This window comes from Uloborus diversus, chromosome 5, assembly GCF_026930045.1.
Source record: "Uloborus diversus isolate 005 chromosome 5, Udiv.v.3.1, whole genome shotgun sequence".
Taxonomy (NCBI): Eukaryota; Metazoa; Arthropoda; class Arachnida; order Araneae; family Uloboridae; genus Uloborus; species Uloborus diversus.
The window spans coordinates 59,961,388-59,987,023 of NC_072735.1; the positions used below are offsets into that span (position 1 = coordinate 59,961,388).

At 32.7% G+C, this 25,636-nt stretch overlaps 2 protein-coding genes across 2 annotated transcripts in view; one reads left to right on the forward strand and one right to left on the reverse strand.

Annotated features, from left to right (window-relative positions):
• Positions 1 to 12,799, reverse strand: part of LOC129223386 (mitochondrial potassium channel ATP-binding subunit-like) — a 66,296-nt gene extending 53,497 nt beyond the window's left edge. The window contains exons 1-4 of the mRNA XM_054857973.1: positions 12,678 to 12,799; positions 9,257 to 9,345; positions 4,464 to 4,794; positions 3,609 to 3,779 (exon numbers count right to left, since the gene is read on the reverse strand). Of these exons, the coding sequence (XP_054713948.1) occupies positions 3,609 to 3,779; positions 4,464 to 4,794; positions 9,257 to 9,339 (585 nt within the window). The 5' untranslated portion in view covers positions 9,340 to 9,345; positions 12,678 to 12,799. The remainder of the gene's footprint in view (positions 1 to 3,608; positions 3,780 to 4,463; positions 4,795 to 9,256; positions 9,346 to 12,677) is intronic.
• A 626-nt stretch (positions 12,800 to 13,425) lies between these two features.
• Positions 13,426 to 25,636, forward strand: part of LOC129222263 (formin-binding protein 1 homolog) — an 85,969-nt gene continuing 73,758 nt past the window's right edge. Inside the window, exon 1 of the mRNA XM_054856742.1 lies at positions 13,426 to 13,503. Coding sequence (XP_054712717.1) covers positions 13,480 to 13,503 — 24 coding nt within the window. The 5' untranslated portion in view covers positions 13,426 to 13,479. The remainder of the gene's footprint in view (positions 13,504 to 25,636) is intronic.

The following is a 25,636-nucleotide window of genomic DNA, read 5'->3' on the forward strand; positions in this document are numbered from 1 at the left end:
ACTATAAACCTATTGAAGAGTACTTGCCAATTCTTTACTTTAAATAGGCAACCCTTTACATCTAAGTTGAAGCATCCTGCAAAATAAGGATGCTTCAACTTATCTTGGATGCATCCTTGACAGCAAATTGAATTGGGCTAAACATGTTGAGCATGTCATTTCAAAAGCAAGGAAGAGACTTCCCATTCTCAAAAGACTAGCGAGAGTTAAATGGGGATGTAGTAGAGGAACTTTGAATACAACTTACACCACCTATATTCAGCCAGTTCTGAATTACTGCAATGAAGTTTTGATCACAGCCTCCGATAAAGTCATGAAATCTCTTGACATCTTCCAAAACCAAGTGCTCCGCATGATTACGGGAGGAATTAAAACTACTCTTGTGCTTTCCATGGAATTGCTTTGTCACCAACAACCAATGACTAATTTAATACAGAGGATTTTTAGCCATTCCATATAATAGATTAACTAGACTCCCAAACAATTTCTGGAGAGATTACAGTCATTGTGGAATTTGTAATCTAAAGACTCAGAGGGGTCTCATTCAATGTGTTCGTGAGAACTCCCAATACAATGACATTAATGATGCTCCCAATGAACTTCTGTCTTTCGCGAACCAACTGAACAATTTGGAACTCTATGTCAGACTAAACTTGGTTCTGGACGCAAAAAAACGCGACCTAAATCCTACTGAACTTTGCGCTACTGCCTTGGAAACAATTAACACTCGTTTACCTCCTGACGAATGGCTTCACATCTATACTGATGGGTCCCTGTTGGATTTTTCCCGGGGTGCTGGGGCTAAAATATTTTGTGACTATTTTTCTTTTTATCAACATGTAGGATCTTTCACAACCCATTTCGATGGAGAACTTGAAGCCATTCATGTGGCCTTACAACAACTTGCTTCACATCTGTATGCCTTCCAAAAAGCATTAATACTTTCAGACTCGACCTCTGCTTTACAGGCTTTGTCTAGTAATAACCATGAAAGTAAGGGGTCTTGTATACAGAGCTGCAAAAAACTCCTGAGGGGTATTGAGAAAACTGTGGCTTTTCAGTGGCTACCATCCCACTGTGGTCTGCCCGGAAATGAGAAAGCCGACTTCTTGGCCAAGAAGGGATGTAATATTCTCCAAAGGTCTCGTGGACCCTTGCCGCTCCACTCTGTTGGATTGGAGACTAAGAGGGTTCATAGGGATGCGTTTCGTCGTGTTGCTTCCCGGGCTGCTGAAGGTAAACCGTAGGGGAGACTGCGCGGTGAGTCCCACTATATCCCGAATTCTCCTTGAGCTGCTGCTGTGGCTGCTTTTAGACTTTTAACAGGACACGATTGTCTCAATGCCTATTTGTTCCGCTTTCACCTAAAGGATTCCCCGACCTGCACTTTATGCAACTCTGGACAAGTCATGGACGCTGCTCATCTGGACGACTGCTCTGCACTAACTAATTTTAGTTGTGTTGCCGAGATATATCATTTCTCGACAACACAATTAAAATTAGTGACCGCAGGCTGAAACCGCAGGCTCTCCATATGGAGAGCCTGCGGTTTTATGGCCTAATGGCCAACGTACCCGGCATTTGTGAAATAAATAAATAAAAAATGAAACATTTTTAACATTAGTTCTACAAGTTTCTGCATCGAAAATACCAATAGCAGCATTATTGTTGTTATAAAGTTTGTAAAACTCACGTAAAGCGTTATTATTCACTGTGTGTCTGAACTTGGTTTAAAGAACAAATATAAAAATGCTTTCATTATAAGTGCTATGTAAAGCTCATTTATAAATCGCACTTAACGTATAAAATTCAATTTTAATGTCAAAAATTATAAGAAGTTATGATTTCAACAGCAAACAATTCGAAAAATGATGTTTTTATCAGCATATGACTAGGTTTTGATCTGGGGTCATTCAATGATCCCCGCATGTCCTAACGCCCAGGAAGCGTGCGTTCTCCCGGGTTAACAACTTGCTTTTCCCAGAATAAATTTAAAGTAACTATCTAATCAGTCTACAGTGTTCAGTTCTTGATTATCTTAATATATAAAAATCTTCTGTGCCGATTTTTGTCACCATAAGGCTTTTTAACGGCTGGACCGATTTTGATAAATTTTTTTGTGTGTAATTAAGTTGTGGCAAGCATGGTTTCGAAGTGCAATGGATCGAATCGGAAACGCTTTTCTTAATTAATTAATTAATTTAAACATTGGATGGTTATATCACCCAAATGATTAATATTTATTTTAATCTATTGTTGAGCGAGAACTGAAATAAATATTTAACCCGTTGCCAAAGGACAATAAGAAAGCCAGTTCTGCTTTTTGTAATGAAATTTTCTACTGTGATAATGAGAGAGAGCAAAGCCTTCATTTCTTGAAAGCAACGATTTTAGGTTCAGTGACATATTTTAAAGTTAAGTAATGGAAGAAATCGGGTTTCTTTCACTACATTAACAGCAAAACGCAAATTTTTCGTCGTAGTTAAACCATGTGACGAGATCGGTGCTTTAGGTTTTCCTAACCAAATGATCGGAAAGTACCGTACATAGCAACATTTGTCTCTCGGTTCAAATCCATCTGAGTTTTGGCACCAGTGGCAAGAATATTTTAAGGAATATCAAATGAATCAGCACATTATTAAAGGAAAAGATGGTGGAATTTGAAGAGGAAACAAATTTTATTTCCGTCCAGATAAATTACAACAGGGTAGTTCTGTACACACAAGATCAGTGCTGTGGAAGATTTTTATCTTTGGTGGAAAGAACAAATTAGGCAAATATATGAAGTTTTTGTTCAAAAGATGGGACCGCTAACCGGTCGCAGTTCGCTTCGCTTACTGATCGGCTGGATTACAGGAACATGGTGGCTTGGCGACATTGGCGATAACAATACAGTTGCGTGATTATTTGTTTACTACTGTTAATGTAATTTATTGTATTTTTTGTTCATTTGGTGAAATAATTTAAATTGCAAAGAATTGTTTTTTGGTTTTTAAAGAGTGTTTAGTCATTTTAGTTGAAGAACGTGTTTATTTTACATCGGAAGGAGGGAAGGGTGATTTTTGCTTATTCAGGGAACTGTTTTTAGATTTATCATTTTTTTAAACGATATCCATTCGATTGTTTTACTCTTTTACATATTGGGGACGTCGCAGCGGGATTTCCCGTTTTTTCTTCATGGATAGTTAGTTTTTTATACTTAATCTCTGAGGATTATTTTTATCCTTTGAGTATGTCTAAAGGAAAAAACCATACAATCTATGATCTTTCAAGTACGCGAGAAAAAATAGTTGATAAAACAATTGATCAGTGGGCACTAGATAAATCAAGTTGTAATAAATATACGAATTCTGACACCAAGGAGCTAAACACATTTTCTATTTACTTATTTTTTTCAACAAAACGGTTCAAATACTTGATAGTTTATTGAAATTTTTCAACTTTTCAATTTACAAAGTTTGAACAGAACAATGTTTGTCGGATCCTCTAGTGATCATATAAGTTCTTAATAAATTGAATAAAAACTATTTAGCCTTTATCCAGTACTCAAACATTATTGCATTTAAAATGGGAAAATACAAATAGTGATAAAATATTGTTAAAATTACCTGTACAAGATACATGTAAATGAGATTGATGGCAGGTTTTCGGAGTTCACTTATAAAAGTTGCAGCATCCTGCCCATACATTTGATCAAATGTAAATGAAGACACCACATTAACTATATCCCCCAAAGCAATAGGAATTCGTATGTTGAGATAAGCAACAACAAGAGCACTCTAAATTCAAAAGTAGGAATAATTACTATAAATAAAACAATACAGACTTGAGTGTATATGAGAAAAGAAATGTATAAGGAAACCGAAAAAGAAATTCAAAAAATCAAATACCTACTTATGGAACAGACATGTCAAATATCAGTAGGTATATGTGAGAAAAATTGCTTAATTAAACAGAAAAGAAGTTCAAAAACTAATCAAGTGCAATAAGAAACAACAAAAGAAGGCCCTGATCTTAGATCTATGAAATAGAAGTAAAATGTTCGGAAAAGCAGGCTTTAGAAATAAAGTATCCTCCTTTACTAAGATATTAAAAGAATAAAAATAATTTTTAAAAAAAGAGGAAGGGAACACTAGTAGATAACTTTTCTAACATCTTGGCTTCCTTAAAATAGTTATATATACATTATAAATACCTATATACATGTTATCCTACAAAGAGAAAGATAAATTTAAAAATGTGTTGAAAATTGTTAAAACATATTTTCTTAGTAAGAAAACTATAAAAAATTAATTCGTGCTGATATATTTTTGGGAGGTTACTTTTTATCTTTTTTGAGCACTTGTACTCTTTAAGCACATATTTATGCTAAAATTTTATACAACTGAAATGGACTTATTTTATCAACAGCAATGCATTCAAGTTTTAAAAATACAAAGTGAAATCAAGAAAATGAAACTTACAACAACAGCAAATATTATGTAATAAACTTCACTTTTCACAAGCAACAAGAATTTTTTCCAGTCAAATTTTGCTTCTTGGTGTAAATTTTCGATACTGTTAATGCCAACAATTCTGGTATGTGGCAGGACTTGACTGTCACAATGTACTACAGATAGCTTCAATGGTGATAATAGGCATGAACATAAAAGACCACCAAATAATTTTGAATTATTTTTTAACTTCTTTCCGGACAGATTTTTCTTCTTTGAAAATATTTTTTGAAACGTTTTAAAAATCCTTTTACTGGTGGAAAAGTTCTGTCTCCAAGTTGAAAACGAGATCAAACCAGACCTGTAAAATTAATAAATATTATTTCTAATAAAATAGTGAAAATGTCATTAAAAAATCAGCAGTGGTTACTGTGGATGTGGCAGAGCAGAATAGTTCAATTTTTTTGAAATACAATAGATTTAAAGATCATTTAAGATGTCTCCCCAGTTTTTCCGACACGAAATTCCCTTCCCTACTGTTTTTCCTGATTTACCTTTTAATATAGATAAGGAGGGAGGAAACTTTAAACATCGGCAAAACTGGAGTTAAACCTCATTTAAATGTTACATTTAAGTTAGTTACTGACATTCAAAAATTTAATGAGAAAATATCCCAGGTGCAATTTTAAAAGAAAATCGGCAAATCGGGCTTCTGGATGAGAAGGATTCTGGCTCATTTACCGCTGAACATAACTGTCATTTTGGGACATAAATATGGGAATCTGGGGAAAATTTATTGAAATATAAGTACCCAAAATGCAGTTTTGAGTCATCTTTGCTCAGTTAAAGGGGGCTTCTGAGCTTTCTCCTCCTCATTTAAACCTACGGCTGAATTATAGACTTTAATAATCATTTCTTACTTTAAAAGAAATGTCCTCGAGTTATTAAGTGAATACTTATCAATATAATATTGAATTATAGTTGTATTATCTGAACTGTTATTTTACAAAAGGAAACTAAAGGTATCTTGTAAAAAAAAGGTACCCATATAAAAACATCAAATTGTCTACATCAATGTCAAAATGTGTAATTACCCCATCATTTCAATAGGTGAGGAACATACGGTATACATATTCAAAATATATTATTACATTAAAAACCCACAAAAGCCTGCTCATATATAAGGCAGTGAGAAGCAAAGGGATGTAAGTGGCCTATTTGAAGTTTTAAGTAAATTGCATTTAAAGTTCAGATCCTAGGTAGGCTTTCATTTTAAAAAAAAATCAAAATCATGCTGTACAGCAGCACCAATTATGACTACTAGTACTATCATCTCTTGCCCCAAGACAGAGGAAAGGTCCCCCTACCATTTGTACTGCTTATTTCTAAATTTTTAATTTTGTCACATCCCTTTGCATCTCACTGCTATGTGTGTAAATTTCTTAGCAGGAGGGAATAACTCTTCCTTCAATGTAGAGCCTCTATAGGAGCTTTACTTCTATGTAGAGGAAATGATGTAAAATGTTTCTAATACTACTGAGTTATTTTAAAATGCAAGCAAAAATTTGTTTTTTTTTTTTTTTTAGCTTGAGGATATTATGCAGAATGTTAAAATGAAAGAATGTTAAATTTTTTTCAAGAAGATCATATATTAACCAATTAATTCATAGCTGTCTGGGATTTAATTTGGGGTCTTTAGGGCAAAAAGGGCTAAAAAATCACATGCAACACTAAATACCTTTTTCAAATTAATTTATCAAAATCGGGGGTTTTAAGGTGCACAATACAGGCAAAACTGCACCAACAAATTTCACGTTTCCAAGCCTAGTTCCTTCCCTGGGACGTATGCCACAAAGACACAAACATTTTACTTGATTGTATGACATATTGTATAGGGGGCATTCCAAGGTATTTGGCTGTTACGGACTCGACACTTCATAAGGATGTTTTAGCCTCCTACTCATGATTAGTGCAAATAGTAAAATTAAACTTTTTTGTAAATGATTAGTAATATGTGTAGTTATGTCATAACATTGAAAAAAGTTTAGAATTGTGTTGAATTTCTAAAGATATAGGAAGATATATAGCATGTTACGGACTCTACGCTAAAAAGACATGGAAATTTTTGCTTAAACTATCTTCAAATTTTCTGTGAAAGTAATAACTACTCTTACCTAATGAAGGTTTTCCACTATGTCTCAGTTTATCTATAATACATTTAAGCACCAAAATATTTTTTAAAAAGGTAAAAAATATTTTTTACGGAATTATTTACTGAAGAACTGCACGATTATGAACATGTTACGGACTCTACATATTTGTCACGTTCGAGTATTGTTTGAATTATTGTTTATAGAGTGTAAACAACAACAATACTACCTCATTGTTCAATAGTTACAATGATAGAATCAACTGTTATGACTATTTTTTCATCATATATGTGAAAGGTGCCCACCTGGGGGGGGGGGGAGGGGCATGCCGCAGACTGTGCCATTGAAGTTTTTTTAGGGGGTGTTTTGAGAGGTATTTTTCTCATTTTTGGGGAGAGGTTTTTGATATTTAGGAGAGGTGCACCTAAGCTCTGGGGTGGGGGGGGGGGGTTACCAGATTGAAGGCGACCTCTTGTTGGAACAGACCAAGTGATATGTTGATTTCTTCAGTCTTGAATTTGATATTAGAAAAGATAGGTTTTAATGCAAATTTCACTAACAATTCAACTTTTATAGTAGAACCTTGGTTATCTGAAGTGATCAATACCGGACCATCTTCGGTAAGTCGAAATTTCGGGATAACTTTTTTTTTTTGAGGGGGGGGGGGGACATGTTAGGAAGAAGATGTTTTTAACCCAATACTTTTTAAATTGCATTTTTAAAGTTAAGTTAAATTTTCTGTTAATTTAATTTAAAAAGGCAACATTTTTTGCTTCAGGAATCACATATATTTTCAAGCAACAAAATTTTATTCATTTCCGGTTTAAATAATTGCATTTAATTAATTAAATTTATGATCAGTCTCAGTCATGTATGGCACGAAAGATCTTATATTTTTGTTTAATGGCTCTAATATTAATGTACGAAATGGCATCTGACATGCCTTACTTTGTTCCTTTATTTTAACGTGAAAGTGATTTTTTTCTTTTTTTCTTTTTTTTTTTTGTACAATATATACTCGTATTTTATACTGGAAATTTTTCAAATGTCACACTGGAAATATACTGAAATTCGGGATCACCAGATCAGTCAACATCCGATAAGATAGTAGGGTAAATTGGGACTCGTTAAACCGGCCTTGATAATTTTAATACCCCCCCCCCTTTTTTTTTTTTTTTAAATTTACGACCAACAAAAAGTAGCGACTATAGTTCTACAATTCCTATAATGAAATCACATTGTACAGTTCTTTCGAACAAATTTCAGAAACTGTTATTTTGGCTGTGCTACTTTTAATTGATTAACTCTCATAACAAAGCAACTTTATTTTTTTTAAATGGTTTTCATAAAAAATGAAGCAATAAATTGAATTCCTCTGCTAAATTCAGTTTTTTTAGTTCTTAAGTATTAGCAGTTTATTTTTTGTTGTAGGGAAAAAATCAGGACAACTTTTTTTAGACCAAGTACCTGGGGTATGTTGCTTCACTTTTAGAAAACACACAAAAACTTTTAGAACAATTAAAAAAGCAATACTCCAGTATTAGCAATAGTGAAGTTGCTAAAAACACAAATTGTGCTGATTGTTGAAAAAGAGTAACAGTAAATGTTGGTCAATTTTAATTATATTGATCTTTAAACTTTGGTTTTTGATTCTAATCATAAAACATTTGTTTGGTACAAATGTTGGATAATATTTAACATTAAAATTGTAATAGAAGTTGAGTTCGTAATGTGGGGACACCGGGACTGTGGCAGGTTGGTTCACTTCACAAAGTTCTCGTAATGGGGAAAAAGGTAATGAATTGAAAATTTTCTGGGGTGGTGAGAAATATTTAACTCATGGTAGAAAATAAAATTACGAATTGAAATTTATGATGAGATAAAAAAAGAAGAAGAAAAGTAGAGAGCCAGACCAATGTGCCCTGACTCCCCCTATACACTTACTTGTTCAGTCAAAATTCTTCTGAAAGTCAAAGTTTTTTTAAAGTATAAGTTGTAATTTCCTTTAAAGGGCTACTTTTTTTTTTTTTTTTTTTTCCTTGTGCAGGCTGTTCAAACATTTTGGTAAAGAAAGAGCTGTGTTGAAACGGTTGCCAAATGTAGAGTCCGTAACGTTTTGTAGAGTCCGTAACCAAATTTAGAAAATTTATTAAAAATACCGAATTTAAATAATCATGAAACTTATTTTAGAATATTGTAACACTATAGGTGAAGTTAGAAAACATTCAATTTAGTGACATAAAATGCATAAATAAAAATTTTAACAAAACTTTTCTTCTAATTATTGTTACGGACTCTACAATCACCATTTTCACAACTTATAATTTTTTAACTAATGCACTTTTTGATTAAAATTATTATATGTATTAGAGATAATCCTTTACTTTATTTGTCCCAAGCACCAGTTTTGGCTTAGAATTCGGTTCAAGTCACTATTGAAGAAAAATTCAATGTAGAGTCCGTAACGTTAAAAATTGTATTTTTGATGTTTTGATTGCGATTACATGGATAATATGAAGTAAATGAAGAAAAAAAATATGACATGTGTGTCCTTTGGAATGTGCTTTTTTAATATATATAAAAATTTTAACCTTTTAACAAGTTTTGTTACGGACACCCCTATGTCACAAATACCTTGGAATGCCCCATAGACTAATACTCAAATGTACTCACCTGGCTGAACTGACATATGCATATGGTGCAACTTTTTGAAATTTCCAACAGTGTAAAGAACGTTGAATCAGGAGCCACATCATTTTAAACTAAAATTTAAAACAAATTTTAGAAAGAGCTATCATTACATACATGAACAACATTATAAATCCCTAAAACAAGATTCGCAAGATTTCGGACACTGTGGTAAAAACTGGCTTTTACCGTTCAGTCCAAAACCCTTGAAATGATGGGCTCAGTGGCACACACAAGGGTAGGGTCCAGACCCCTCCCATTGGCCTTTTTTTTTTTATTGACTATGTATGTAGCATTGAAAATATTCCAAAAAAAAAGCTAACAATAATTTAAGATTTAATAAATGAAATTATTTCTTTCTTTCTTTCCCTGCAAAATTGAACTCTATGTGAACATAAATTGTTTTATAATGATGATTTTGCTTTGTAATTTTTATTTTTAATTATGAGAAAAGTAAATACATCCACTATTCTGCTTTCTGCGATTTTAATTTTGTAAATATTATTAAAAAATTAATTTTATTAACTAATGTTAAGCAAGTTTTCCACATTTTTTGTTCCCGCTAATCAATAAAATATGTTTGTGATGAGTGTTGGAGTATGATATGAGAATGGAGAACATTCGAACTAGGACTCCCCCCCCCCCCCCGGGTCAAAGTGATGGTTTCACAAAAATTTTAGGACACAATATTGATAAAATTTTAGGACATTTTTAGAACAACAAGTATCAAGTTCTTTTAACTTAAAAGCAATTTCTAAGCTTGATTTTTTTAGTGGGTGATAAAACATTTCAATTTCAATCTTGAAAACTATAATAGAATGCATTTAATCTTTCATTCTTTAACACAGTGCCACATTATAAATTGCTTCATCATAATCAATTTGTTTTCAGCAGAAGATGAAGAACATGGAATTTAAAATACAGTTTGATCTTTCAAGCCATTTGTCAACCTTTTTTGTCTCACCGCATCAGCGTGAGACAATACCTGTGAAAATCCTTGTTTATCAATATTGGAAAGATAATGCACAAACAGAACAAAATGCTTTAAATTCATCCTTTTCTGCACACCTAACGGAAATTCTAGGCAGTTCCCAGGGATCTACATAGTGGTATCCCAAGTGCTCAAATCTTTGTGCAGAGTAGAAGTCACATTCACATAGCACATGAATTGAGAGCTGAGAGATTTATTTCTGTTACTGGGCTCCTTTAGTAGTCGAAGCGGGAATAGTACAATAGACCTGTGGTCTCAGTGCTTGCCCTGGTTTCAAGTGCCCCCCTTTTTCACTTCATACTTTCTGCACGCCACCATGTGCTGATCGTACATCCATTTCTGTCTGCTTTTTCCAACCACAAAGAAGAGACTTCATTTTCTGTGGCATTTTATTAAAGCAAATTACTATTTATATTTTTAAAGCAAAAAGTTAGTAACTTAATTTAAATATTATATATGCAGGCAATAATCCAACTTCGCTGAAGAGAAACACACAGCAAACTGACTCTTTGTACTGGAAGAACAAGCTAATGCTCAGACTACAATACAAGATAAGCACTATAAAAATAAATGTTACTTCCCATCTGGGGACAACCCATTTAAATTTTGCTTTAAATATATTTTTTGAAACAAGTGTTTATATTTGAGTTATAATTCAACACATTGCATTTATTTTATTTCAATAAGCTATGATACCTACTCCCCGTCCCACTCTATCACAGCAAAGCTGCATTGAGCGTATACTTCCCCCCCCCCCCCCCTCCCTTAGTTTAGATAATTTTCATTTCTTTTCCAAGGGGAAAAAAATCAAAAATATCAAATACTATTCTTTCCCCTACTTCTTTTTCTTCAACATTTGCTGAACAGCTGTATTTACTTTCTTTATTATTTCATTTTTACAGAAGAGGAATGACTGCAAGAGTTACGGATTGTAAATCAAACAAACAGTTTTATAATGAGCATGTGTTTTGGTTAAAAGCATCTCCCCTATTCCATAAAAAAAGCAGCAGCAGTATATTTTTCTCTCTTTCTCTTTTAGAGAAAATTTCCTACAAAGTTTATTTTATCCGAAAATATATGCATACCATTATGAAAAGTTTCATTTTTAGGTTGAAATTTAATTTTCTGAGCAAGTAGAGAATTAACTAATGAAAATTTTGGGAATTTTAGGACAATACTCAAAATTTTAGGAATTTTAAGACAAAATTTGAAATCTTGAGACAAGTCTTACCCCCCCCCCCCCTCCTCCCTTGTTTGAGAAATTCCTATGTGGACCACTGATTGGGCTCAATGCCATTACAATTTGTGAGAAAATACCAAAAACAGAATAAAATCTAGCAAAGTAATATTTTATATTAAAAATTTATTGAATGAGAACATTCAAGTATATATCATTAAAAAATGTACAAAGCTTATTTGTACAGCTTCAACTGAAGAAAAAAATAATAATAACTGAGACTCTTTTACATCTTTGGTGAAGTTTCTCCTCCCTTGACTAATGACTATAGCATCATTCGATGATCTGAATATCACTGTATTTCTGGGCGTATGCGCCATCACCCCGGCTTTGAAATAGGAACTATTAATTTCCAATTTTTTTCCAAGAATAATGAAGGGTCTGTACTTATAACAAAGTTATATAATTGAAATACAACAAGGGTCTGGCCAGAGAAAATGTAGGTCCTTTTAAGGACCCTTTACAAAACTCTAATTAGTTAAAAAGGACCCTTCACAAAATTCTGATTAACCAAGAGGACCCTTCACAAAATATCAATTGATCACCAAATCTGACCTTTCATGGACTCATTTTTTAATACATGAGTACGCAAACCAGCAGTCTAATCTATATCGATGGAAAAGTTTGGTAATGTAACGTTTCGAAATTTCAAAAAAATTGCTTTTTCACAAAATTGTTTCGAAAATTTACAAAAATAGGACCCTGTGAAAAATCCTGGACAGACCCCAGAACACACATGTATTTGTATGCAACACAAACACAAAATAAACTCAGTAACATTGTTTACATTTGGTGGCTTTGGGGAAATTTCGATAGTTGAGAATCTGGCGATCTTTTTTCATTGGCGTCAATTTTTGGGTCCAGCGCGTGCGCGAGAGATATTTTTCTTTGCAAATCTAAACAAAGAGACCAGAAACATCTATTCACATAGAGTTACTTATAAATCAGCAGGTTTACCGAAATAACATTATTTATGCCAAAAATGCGACGACCGTGGCATATTCCCAATTATCGAAGTATCCCCGTGGCTTTCGCCTTTTTCATCAAAGTGTGAAAATTGCTCTTTTTTTTTTTTTTTTTTTTTGCTTTAGTTGATAAGCGTATGATACTTTTCACCCCCAATGTTTCTAGTCCAAAACACTTGAAAAGAAAATCTGTTATAAATTATTCAGATGTACCTATTTATTAGGCAAGCTTTTACTTTATAAAAGCAAATGTATTGTCTAATTTACGAATTTCAGCTGCCGTCACAACCAAGAAAACTCGAGTCACATTTGAAGTTTCAGCAACATCACAAAACAAAAACATAAAATTTCTATGGTTACCGTCAAAGAGAAAATTAACTGAGCTTCAAACGTAGTAAAACAGCTGTAGATTTTTCCAAAATGTTTCACTATTAGGGTTAAATAAATGAGTAGTGACTTCAACATTCGAGTTAATGGAAATTTAATAGAAATCGGTGTGTGTGTGTATGTGTGTGTGTGTGTGTTTTTTTTTCTTTGATTAAATGTTATTTACAAAAAGCTGGCAGTAGTATGTGACTGCGTAAAATTGCGCACTCTGGTGTCAAAACGCATACAACATATGCTTTTTAAATCGATTGGTGAATGTCACGAAAAAACTCTAAAAATGTAATCACGATACTTTAGAGTGTTTATTAAATTGACATGCTTGTGTTAAGTTATCAAAACAACTAGTGTTATGATCTCTAAAGCCTGTATTTATTACATCACGCTGCTTTACAGTAGAATGATTGAATATTAATCAACATTTCTCATCATAAATGTTTCTGGCTATTCAACTTCATCTGTTGTGTTGATTAATATGTCATTATAATTACGAACGATGCCTCTGTATTTTGCAGTGATCACATCCAGCCATGAAGCAAATAATTCCTTATACTTTTAAGCTAATAGGAAAACACATTCGAAGTCTTCACATGTGAACTTTTAACGATTTGTGTGGATTAATATTGCAAAAATGAGTTGGGGAATTGAACTTTGGGTAAGTGATACATTGCACTTCATTTTCCTATTTTATTGCTCCCTAAAAAAGTTCTTTGCTTATTTAATGCAGAATGTAGATATAATTAAATTTCACTTTGCTTGTATGATTCACTATGATTCATCTCAGTTTAATCATTACATACCTGATTGTGCAAAACAAGTGGATGTGTTGAAAATATTACACTTTCAGATAAAGTACATTAAAAATAGATTGCAACTGCAATGGGTTATTTTGTTTCAATCATTGTAGCTGTTGACAAATATTAAAATTCAAGTCATGTTTCCATTGATTTATCCAATTTTAAATTTTTCCCGTTTTTATATTATTTTGTGATTTTATAACAATATTAATTAAAATTGCACGTATTTATTTTTATGAATATTTTTTTGTGCTGTCTTCTCTTTAAGGACGAAAAACTTGTTCTAGAAAAAATTCATTACTAGTTTCTTCAAAATGTCCTTTCTTTGTTTGGGGTTTATTCAAAAACATGCTACAATTTTCTTTTAGTTGATATATATTTTTTAATTTCATGAATAATTTTCTTATTTTACTGACTACAAAAGCATCAGGCTAAAAAGTCATGCATTGACCCACGGGCATAGGGAAATATTTTTACTCATAGTTCCATTTATCCTCTGGGTAACAGAATATTATACCACGCACAGTAGACTCTTGAGAAAGTCTGCAGACTCTTGGGAAAGACTGCCTTAAACTCATAGTTTAGGGAGAAAAAAATCAAAAATTTTCAAAGAAAAATAAATCTTTCATTTCAGCTAAGGAGTATTTCTACTGCAGACTTCTGAAATTATTCAGCACTGATGAAATAACACTTTGTGATATAAAATTTATTCAGTATGTAACTAATATATGATTTCATCATGGGATTTGTAGAACTATAGATGGGGCATTTCGCAGTATTTGTGTGTTACGGACTCGACACTTCATATGGATGTTTTAGCCTCCTACTCATGATTAGTGCAAATAGTGAAGTTAAACTTTTTGTAAATGATTAGTCCTATATGTACTTATGCGTTAGCATTGAAAAAAGTTTAGATTTGTGTTGAATTTCTAAAGATATAGGAAGATATGTAAGCATGTTACGGACTCCACACTAAAAAGATGTGGAAATTTTTGCTTAAACTATCTTCAAATTTTCTGTGAAAGTAATAACCATTCTTACCTAATGAAGGTTTTCTATTATGTCTCAGTTTATCTATAGCACATTTAAGCACCAAAATAATTTTTAAAAAGGTAAAAAATATTTTTTACGGAATTATTTACTGAAAAACTGCACGTTTATGAACATGTTACAGACTCATATATATTTGTCACGCTCAAGTATTGTTTGAATTATTGTTTATAGAGTCTAAACAAAAACAGTACTACCTTATTGTACAATAGTTACAATGATAGAATCAACTGTTATGTCTATTTCTTCATCATTTATGTGAGGGATGTCCAACTGGGGGGAGGGGAGGGGCATGCCGCAGACTGTGCCATTGAAGTTTTTTTAGGGGGTGTTTTGAGGGGTATTTTTCTCATTTTTGGGAGAAGGTTTTTAATATTACAGGGGAAGGGGTCTGTGGGATATTTTGGGGAGGTGCACCCAAGCTTAGGGGGTGGGGAGGAGTACAAGATTGAATGTGACCTCCTGTTGGAACAGACCAAGTGATATGTTGATTTCTTCAGTCTTGAATTTGATATTAGAAATGATAGGTTTTAATGCACATTTCACTAACAATTTAACTTTTATAGTATAACCTTGTTTATCTGACGTGATCAATTCCGGACCATCTTCGGTACGTCGAAATTTCTGAATAACTTTAAAGGGGGGGGGGAGGACATGTTAGGAAGAAGATTTTTTTAAGCCAAAACTTTTTAAATTGCATTTTTAAAGGTAAGTTAAATTTCCTGTTGATTCAATTTAAAAAGGCAACATTTTTTTGCTTTAGGAATCACATATATTTTTAAGCAACAAAATTTTGTTCATTTCCGGTTTAAATATTTGCATTTAATTAATTAAATGTATGACCGGTCATGTATGGTACGAAAGATTTTTTGTTTAATGGCCTTAATATTTAGATGTAACTAAATGACATCTGACATGCCTTACTTTGTTCCTTTATTTTAATGTGAAAGTGATTTTTTTCTTTTTTTGTACAATATGTACTGGTATTTTATACTGGACATTTTTCAAATGTCATGCTGAAAATATACTAAAATTCTGGACCACCAGATCAGTCAACATCCCATAAGATAATAGGGGAAATGGGGACTCGTTAGACCGGCCTTGATAATTTAATATCTTTTTCTTTTAAAATTTATGATCAACAAAAAATAGCGCCTATAGTTCTACAATTCCTATAATGAAATCATATTGTACAGTATTTTTGAACAAATTTCAGAAACTTATTTTGGCACTGCTATTTTTGATTGATTAGCTCTCACAACTAAGCAACTTTTTTTTAAAATTGTTTTCATGAAGAATGAAGCAATAAATTGAATTCCTCTCCTAAAGTAAGTTTTTTTAGTTCTTAAGTATTAGCAGTTTATTTTTTGTTGTAGGAAAAAAATCAGGACAACTTTTTTTAGACCAAGAACCTGGGGTATGTTGGTTCACTTTTAGAAAACCCACAAAAACTTTTAGAACAATTAAAAAAGCTAGACTCCAGTATTAGCAGGGGTCTGTCCAGGATTTTTCACAGGGTCCGTTTTTTGTGAAAAATCAAATAATTTTGTGAAAAATCAAATACTTTTGTGAAAAATCAAATAATTTTGCAAAAAAAAAATATTATTATTATTATTTTTTTTTTTGCAAAAACGAAAGTTTCGACTCTTGAGATGGTGGAAACTGCATCATTGACACTTATAGTTGAGTGTTTTCCCCCTTTTCTGTTGAGAATATCATTCTTTAGTACTTTTCTAGTATTTGAGGGGGGGGGGGGAGAGGCATCGCTCACTGGGAGATGGGCACCCCTCAAGTATCAATATTTATCTACCATTCTACATCATGTTAAATTATACTAGAAATGTTATTTGTATAGTATTTAAAACAACTGTAAGAAAAAAAAAATCAGTCAGGGGTTCAGCATTTAAATTTTTAACGCAAGACACTGTTTAAGAGCACAGAGTTTCGTTTAAAACTTATAAATTCCGTGATTTTTACAAAAATAAAAAAAATATTTTATTTGTTTACTTCTTAACTAAGCGTACTAAACATCGAAAATGCGAAAAATCAGATTCCCATAGCGGATGCAAAGAGATTGCAATCCTCAAAGTGAAGGCATCAAAAGTATAAAAACGGCTTGTAAAATAAGTATTTTGGATAAAATTATTTTAGAATTGCATTTTAGAGCCCTATGATAAACATATCATTAATATCTGGACACAGTTGAAGCAAAAATAATAATAATAATAAATAATTAAAATAAAAAATAAACGATCGATTCAGCATTTTAATTATTGACTCATAAAAGAAAATGGAATTCCGCTTTAAAAACCTGAAATAAGCTTTGTTACAAAAATAAAGAACCCTTTTCATTTATTTGCATCCAAATAAAGCGAAGTTAGCTAGAAAAAAGAATGAAATATGATTCTCATATCGAATGTAAAAAGATTTCGTTTTTCCAAATGTAGGCATCTATAGAAAAAAAACGGTAAATAAAAGAGTTTATTTTAAGTTAATTATCCTTTTTAGCATCGAAAAATCAAACCCATATAACTTTCTCCCAAAATAACAGTTTAACATCGCACCGCCAGACGCTAAGTGGCGATAAACAGTTAAACATCGCACCGCTAGACGCTGACGCTAAGTGGTGATTAGTTTGAATTTGGTAACTCTATGTGAAGCGATCACATCCCCCCCCCTACTACCCTTTGCAGTTCTAAGTTCATTTCGCTGTATATTATTGATTATTAAATCATGAGTGGGGAGAAAAGTGCTTACTACGCCTATTCAGAGAATGTTGACGCTTTTTCAAAGAAGTTTACAACAACACCGCTGCATAAAACAAACAAGCAAAATTATAAACCAAACTGACTTTCAGCTGTTAATTTCTTTCAAAGAAACCAACAGGCATTATATTTATTTGGCCGTAGTAATTATTTATGGCTTGCAGGAGCATCACAAGAGTGCCGATTTTTTTTTTTTTTTTTTTTTTTTTTTTTTTTTTTTTTTTTTTGCGAAATTAGCTGATTTTGTATAAGTTGATTCCTCTAATTTAACTTTAAAAAAGGTTCCAACCATTATCGTTTTTATACAGGAAATATGCTGTATTATTTTAATTTGAGATTTGCTCTTTCAATAAACAATTTGTGAAAGATCCGTTTTTGTTTATCAGAATTTTGTGAAGGGTCCGTTTTGGTTGATCGGGATTTTGTGAAAGGTCCGTTTTGGTTGATTGGATTTTTGTGAAAGGTCCGTTTTGGTTGATCGGATTTTTGTGAAGGGTACGTTAACGGACTCAAATTTGCTCTGGCCAGACCCCTGATTAGCAATAGTAAAGTTTCTAAAAACATAAATTGTGCTAATTCTTGAAAAAGTGTAACAGTAGATGTTGGTCAATTTTAATTATAATGATCTTTAAACTTTGGTTTTTGATTCTAATCACAAAACATTTGTTTGGTACAAATGTTGGATAATATTTAACATAAAAATTGAAAACAGAAAATGTTTTTGTAATGTGGGGACCCCAGGACTGTGGCAGGTTGGTTCACTTCACAAAGATCTCTTAAAATAGTAATGGGAAAAAAAGGTAATGAATTGAAAATTTTCTGGGATGATGAAAAATATTTGACTTATATGGTAGAAAATAAAACTACTAATTGAATTTTATGATGAGATTTAAAAAAAAAGAAGAAAAGTAGAGAGCCAGACCAATGTGCCCTGACTCCCCCTATACACTTACTTGTGCAGTCAAAATTCTTCTGAAAGTTAAAGTTTTTTTTAAAGTATAAGTTGTAATTCCCTTTAAAGGGCTACTTTTATTCTTTTTTTCTGTGCAGGCTGTTCAAACATTTTGGTAAAGAAAGAGCTGTGTTGAAACAGTTGCCAAATGTAGAGTCCGTAACCAAATTTAGAAAATTAATTAAAATTACCGAATTTAAATAATCATGAAACTTATTTTAGAACATTGTAACACCATAGGTGAAGTTAGAAAATATTCAATTTAGTGATATAAAATGCATAAATAAAAATTTTATCAAAACTTTTCTTCTAATTTTTGTTACGGACTCTACAATCACCATTTTCACAACTTATAATTATTTAACAAATGCACTTTTTAATTAATATGTATTATATGTATTAGAGATAATCCTTTACTTTATTTGTCCCAAGCACCAGTTTTGGCTTGAAATTCAGTTCAAGTCACTATTGAAGAAAAATTCAATGTAGTCCGTAATGTTAAAAGTTGTATTTTTGATGTTTTTATTGCAATTACATGGATAATATGAAGTAAATAAAGAAAAAAATGTGACATGCATGTCCTTTGGAATGTGCTTTTTCAATATATATAAAAATTTTAACCTTTTAGCAAGTTTTGTTATGGACACCCCTATGTCACAAATACCGTGAAACGACCCAGATACCTTTTCTTGGTCATTTAAATTAAAACATATATATATATGTATTTATAGTGAGATTGATCCAAGAAACCCCAATTCTCCCTTCCATACTCTTTGTGCATCTAATTTAATAACATTGTTTTGAATGAATTTTATGCACAATATTTTAGAACTCAAGTTGTTTGTGTTCTAATGTGGTAGGATAAGAAGGCGTAGATAAGAGCCCCCCCCCCCTCCCCCAAATGATTGTCCAAACATTTTTTTAAGTAAGGAGAAAAAAAAAATACTTTTTTCCCCCTTCGAAAAAAAGTACAATTTTAAACTGAATGTCATAGTGTTGCATATCTCACTGCTGCTGCCCCCCCCCCCCTCTTCCTTTACCATTAAAGATTGTCTAAAATTTGTTTTCAGGACATTAATATCAAAAAAATTATGGGGTCTGCCCTTGAACTCCCTATTGAAGTTTGTCTAAAATCAGGTTTTTGGAACTTCAATTTCGTAAAATTGTTAGGACAAATCCCTGGACACTATATTCCTTTCCTTAAAATTATACTGAAACTGGCTTACAACCATGTTTTTCAGACTTCAAATTAAAAAATTTTCTATGGAGAGGGCACCGAGCCTCCGCTACTCCAACATCACTAACAAGGCGCCGACTTGAAAAAATTATTCGAGGAGCAAGGCCTCTTTGCTTCTAAGGGGCTATGTAATCCTCTGGGGCCTCCCCCCCCCCCAGTGTTGGGTTTTTACCAGTAAAAACCGTGGTAAAGACCTATATAGAAAATACTAATAGCCCTTGTTAATTTGCTTGCTTGCAGTGATTTTAATATTTTTACCAATATGCATCTACATATATATTACAGTTTATTATTATCTATTATTTTGTACAAATATATTATTACAAAATTTTATATATTATATATAAATATAATAAGGGGAAGATAGTGACAAGTTTGTGCTATTAAAAACAAAATGGATAAATTTTCAAACTTTGTCAGTTGCTATTACAGTTGGCTCTCTGTTTAACGACTTTCAAGGGACCACAAAAAATCATCCTTAAGTAGAAAGCGTCCTTAAATAGAATGTTTTTGACACTATTGTGGACCATCTGGGACTGTGAAAAGCCGTCTTTAAATAGAGAATGTCGTTAAACAGAGAACCAACTGTATATTTAATTTAACATAAAAATGCAACTCGTTTGTGCTACAAGTGTATTATATGAGTTTAGATCGCAGTTTTATTGAAACTGAACGATATGCTTATGCATAAACTTCTATTTTGCTACGGAGATGCACAAACATTTAGATTGGTAAAGCCATCTTTTGTCTTTTGTTTTACTAGATTGGTTGATTCATTTTTTGGGTTATTTCATCTTTTTTTCTTTTGTTTTAAAAAAATTAGCTTAGAAGAAAAAAATCAATTTCATTTATTTTGCTGTGTGAATGAACTGAAAGATTATATTTCTTGAGAATTAATTATCTGAATAAAATTACAGAAAAACAAATACTTTTTTTAATCATGAGAATTTTTACAACAATAGCGTGTTTATTGCGCGTTAATATAATTATTGTCGATCGTTTAATATTATTTATATTATTTTTTTAAAATATCGATACAAAATGTTTATCAAATGTTGTTTTTTTCTTAAAATGCATAAAAATGCAAAATTCTGCTGTTGTCATGTCCAATGAAGTGCAGAGTGTAAAAGATTTAGATGCCTCCAAAAGTCTTGATGACAAGCTCTGATAATTTTGGAACCCGGTGGCTGTAAAGGATTTAAAAAATAATAATAATCAATCCGCTTAATCAATTTAAAAGTAATATTTCATTATCACCGAGTAAAAAACTGCTGCCTTTTTCATTTGCACCCCTTTCCCAGCCTAAAACTCATTTTAGGGGGGGGGGTCAAGTTCATGTGCTGTTGGTAAATTAAGTAATAACTTGTAATGAATGATTTTAGTCATTGAAAATGTATTTTAATTTTAAAAAATGGGATCTGTTCATGTTTAAAACCTTACACATGAACTCTTCTAACCTTAATTTACTTTAAAAACAAAACCATGTGCACAGAAACGGTAGAAACAATTTAAAAAAAAAAAAAAATCATGATTTTTTTTTTTCTCCAAGGTTTAAACTAGTATGTTGTGGCCATCACGAAACTTTCTTCTATATTTTTCTTTTTTTTTTCTGATCCCTCCCCATGCTTGACGAGGAAGCAATATTCCCAACAAAAACGAAATTACACATGCAAAAACTTGACGACCATCCCAATGTCTGAATTATTGCAAAAGCAAAGCAAAGAGCGAAAATTGAAAGTTATTTTAAAAGCCTTGCTTGAATTAATTACAAATATTTTATTTGTTAACAAATATAAGATGGCAACAGTTAAAAATTTTAAATCATTGAGATAATATTTCTGATCATTTCCATACAATTAAAATCACGAGAAATACGCAGACGACAATCTATTACGATTTATCTTTCTTATTGTTGCATTAATAAAACTATTTTTATTCGCTAAAAAATAATGATAATAAAAATAAATCAGCACCTCTTGGCGCGATTGGCGCCAAAATTGAACCAAAGCCTGTTTACATATGGATTCACATATATTCCAAATTTCAACCAGAACGTAGCATTACTTCTTGAGATAGGGCACTCACAATGGAAAAAAAGAACGGGCGATTGCGCTACCCCCTTTTTAGCTGTTGACACCAAAATCAAATCAGCTCTTATACCCACTAAGGGCTACTTGCCGGTAAATTTTTCTTTCATTCCGTTCATTATTTCTTGAGATACATCAGTCACAATTGACGACAAAAAACGTTCTATAGCTCAACCCCCGTTTGAGTTATTGACACCAAAATTGAATAAGCACTTGTTCCTGTTAATGACAACATATGGACCAAATTTTGTTTGATTCCGCCAGTTACTCCCTGAGGAATAGCAATCAGGCGTAACTCAAAAAAGGTCCCATTGCTCCACACCCCTTGGAGGAATTCGCGCCAAAAACCAATGGGCACAAGTTCACATAGGGGCACATATGTGTACCAAGTTTCGTTCGATTTCATGCGGTAGTTTTTGCTGTAGAGCGGCCACAAAAAACTGGTCACACACAGACGTGACACTCATACACACACACACACACACACACATACACACAGACAGACAGACATTTTCCAAAAATAGTCGAAATGGACTCAGCACACCTCAAAACGTTCGAATCCGTCAAAATTCGAAATTCGAAAATTTGCACGAATCCAATACTTTCTTCTATATATTAGATATAGAAGAAAGTAAAAACCATGGTTAAAACCGGTAAATACCACAGACAGTAAAAACCATGCCTACCCTGCCCTCCTCCCTTCCCCACTATAAAGGAGCAGATTTTCATACCTTGAAAATCCCTGCTTACATATCTTCTGACGCATAATTTTTGAAAACAGCAACTTGTAACATGGTGTTTTCAAGGTAAATAGCCTAAAAATTGGTATATACAAATTTTCTTGTTTAATTTGACCATTTCTTTTGTCTTGAGGGACTAGAATGAGGTTATTACTAGAATATAAGCACACAAATCAAGAGGGTCATACAGGGGTATATGTGGAGAAAGAGGATTGGAAAGGTTTGCTGCAAAAAAGGCATAGCTTCAATTTCAATGTTTTCAAATGTCTTGCATAACACCAATTCTCTCTCTTTTTTTTTTTTTTTCATATTTTAATAACTTCCCTTGTATGCTTCTCAATCCAGTTAAAAATGAGAGGTCAAAATTTTTTTAAAGGTTTAGACTATGATTTGGTGTTTTAAGCTTTAATGCGGACTATTGGAAATTTGAAGCTACCTCCTTTTTGCAGCAAGATCTTCAATTAGCAATGTGATCTTAGACGTAAAGTAACTTTGCACAGAAACGGGCATAGGGGAGCTCCCTCAAATAATTGTTAATATTGTAGCTCGAAAAACACGTGGACCTTTGGTGATGTTGGGAGAGGGGAGAGTCAGATGCCCTTCCTGGTCAATTTTTCGAATTTAAAGTCATAAACGTGGTTGAAGAATAAATTTGGTAACTTTTTGAAATTAAAGTTTCAAAAATACGATTTAATACCATGTTCGATGGTATTAAAAAGAGGCAGCTCTCCCCTGGAAAATTTTTAGGAGTGATGTTCTTTAAAACACAACTGTTATTCCATCTGCAATGATATGAGAAGAAGGAATGGGATTCGGAACTCTCCTTTGGAATTTTCGAAATCGAAATTCCAAAATACAATTCCAGATTATCTTTGGTAATATTAGGGAGAGAAGAGGTTTGGGTGCCTTCCGATGGAAATGTCACGAAACATTAGTGTTAAGAATGGTCGAGTTCATACTTTTAACCAGTAATTTTTTGAAACTGAATTCCCAAAACCGCAATTTGAGACGATCTTCAAACATGTTAGGCAAAACAGGGTAAAGAAAATTTTAATTTTTCGTAAAAAAAACTCAGTTGGCGATCTTTGATGACGTAAGGCGAAAGAATGAGATTCGGAGCATTTCACCAAAATTTTAAGAAATTGAAGTTTTGAAAATATAACTTCAGGCCGTTTTTACTTCCTTTTACAAAAAAGGAAGTATTGTATTCGCGAAAAAATTTTCACTCAAAAATCGCCCTTAATTTCCATTTTGCTCACCCCCAAATGAATGTTGAGTTTTTTTTTCGATTCGACCACATGCGGAAAAGTGCCTAAGAATGTATAGACACGCGAAATATGCATTTTGACCATCACCGAGGTAATTACAACGACTTTTCTCGTGACGTCTGTATGTATGTGCGTATGTGTGTATGTGCGTATGTGCGTATGTGCGTATGTATCTCGCATAACTCAAAAATGGTATGTCCTAGAAAGTTGAAATTTGGTACATAGACTCGTAGTGGGGTCTAGTTGTGCACCTCCTATTTTGGTTGCATTCGGGTGTTTCTAAAGGGGTCTTTTGCACCTTTTTGGGGGGAAATCATTGTTAATTTCGATGCAAACTCAAGTGGTGTTATAATTTGGCGTTCACTTGGCGATATATCGCCAGTCTTTTGGTTGCCAAGTTTTGTCGCCAACTTGGCGAAAAATTTGGCAATTTTTTTTTTTTTTAAATCTGCTTTCAATGTGGCCATTGCTAGTGATATTTAAAGAGTTAGAGAGAGAATCCCATTAAAATTGCAATAATAGGGAAATAGCATTAAATTGGTGTAAAAGGAAGTCATGTGATGCACACATCAGCTCGTTTAGTGTAAGAGAGAGGCAAGGTTCAAAGGCTTTCCCTTGAAAATTCTTTGAAATTAAAATCCTACTATAGGCTATATTTCATAAGGTTAAGGGAAAGGGTGGGATTTGAGCCCTATCATGGAAATTATTCAAAATTATAAGTCTTAAAAATGCGATTTTGGGCCGCCTTTCATGACCTTAGGGGGATGGAATTCGGTACTCTCCTCTTGAAAATTTTAGAAATTGAAGTTCTTAAAACGGAATTTCAGAGAACCTTTGTTGACGAAATAGGGAGGAGGCTTTAGGGACTTTCTCTCCAGAATACACTAATAAGACCATCAGAACTGAAATATTGTTGGATTGTTGGCTCACCTCGCCCCAAAAAAATTACAATATGACTCATGAGTAAAAAAGGTTGGAGACTTTTGTTCTAGTGCTACGGGACGCATGGGAAATGCTCAAAGAAAATGGGTTTGAAAGATTATGTTTCAAAATCGATAACTTTTATTTTTAAAAAAATTATTTATTTTTTTTATTTCTTTTTTTAAGGCCTGAAATATCAACTACAAAAACGGGAGAAAGGAACGATAAAAGAAAAAATAATTCCTTGGGGAGGAAGCTGAAAATCATTTTAAATACTTACTCCCTTGTTTGTTACCAAACAAAGACTATTTTAAGAAGTTCATTTTATAGTTTGACGATAGTTCAGCAGGAATCTCGCTAAATGTCGCCGAAATGACTACTTCTTAAGACCATGGGTAGACCTAGACCTACCGAAACTCGCTGATTTTTCGCGTAGTGATTGCTAGTTTACGTCATTACTTCAATATGCATTGTAATTACAATGAAAGAGTAATTTTTCAAAAGGGAACATATCTGCTTTTTAGAAAAATTCATTTTATGATTTTCTAAATCTTTCAGATGACTTTTATCAAATCATTTATCTCAAAAAGTCCAAACGTGGAAAACCCTTTTTTATTTAAGGGTAAAGAGTGGCTTTTTGATCAAAAGGTAACAAATCCGTTCTCAGCACGTTTTATTTTTAACCAAAAGGGAACATATCCTGAAAGAATCTGTAGTACGAAGACTTTTAGATCCAAAGGAACGCATGTCCAAAATCCTCAAATTTTAATCCTCCACTTTTCGGTTCATGGACTTCGATAAGAGAATATGAGAAGGTGAAATATTAGAGTTTTGATGAAATTGGAATTTTCAACATTCAGGTTTTCGTTCAAAAGGGCACATATCCAAAATTAAGATGGCGATATCTCGTAGGTTTTTTTTTTTTCCACAAACATTTCTTACTTTGGGCCATGATTTGCTGTTATTTTGTG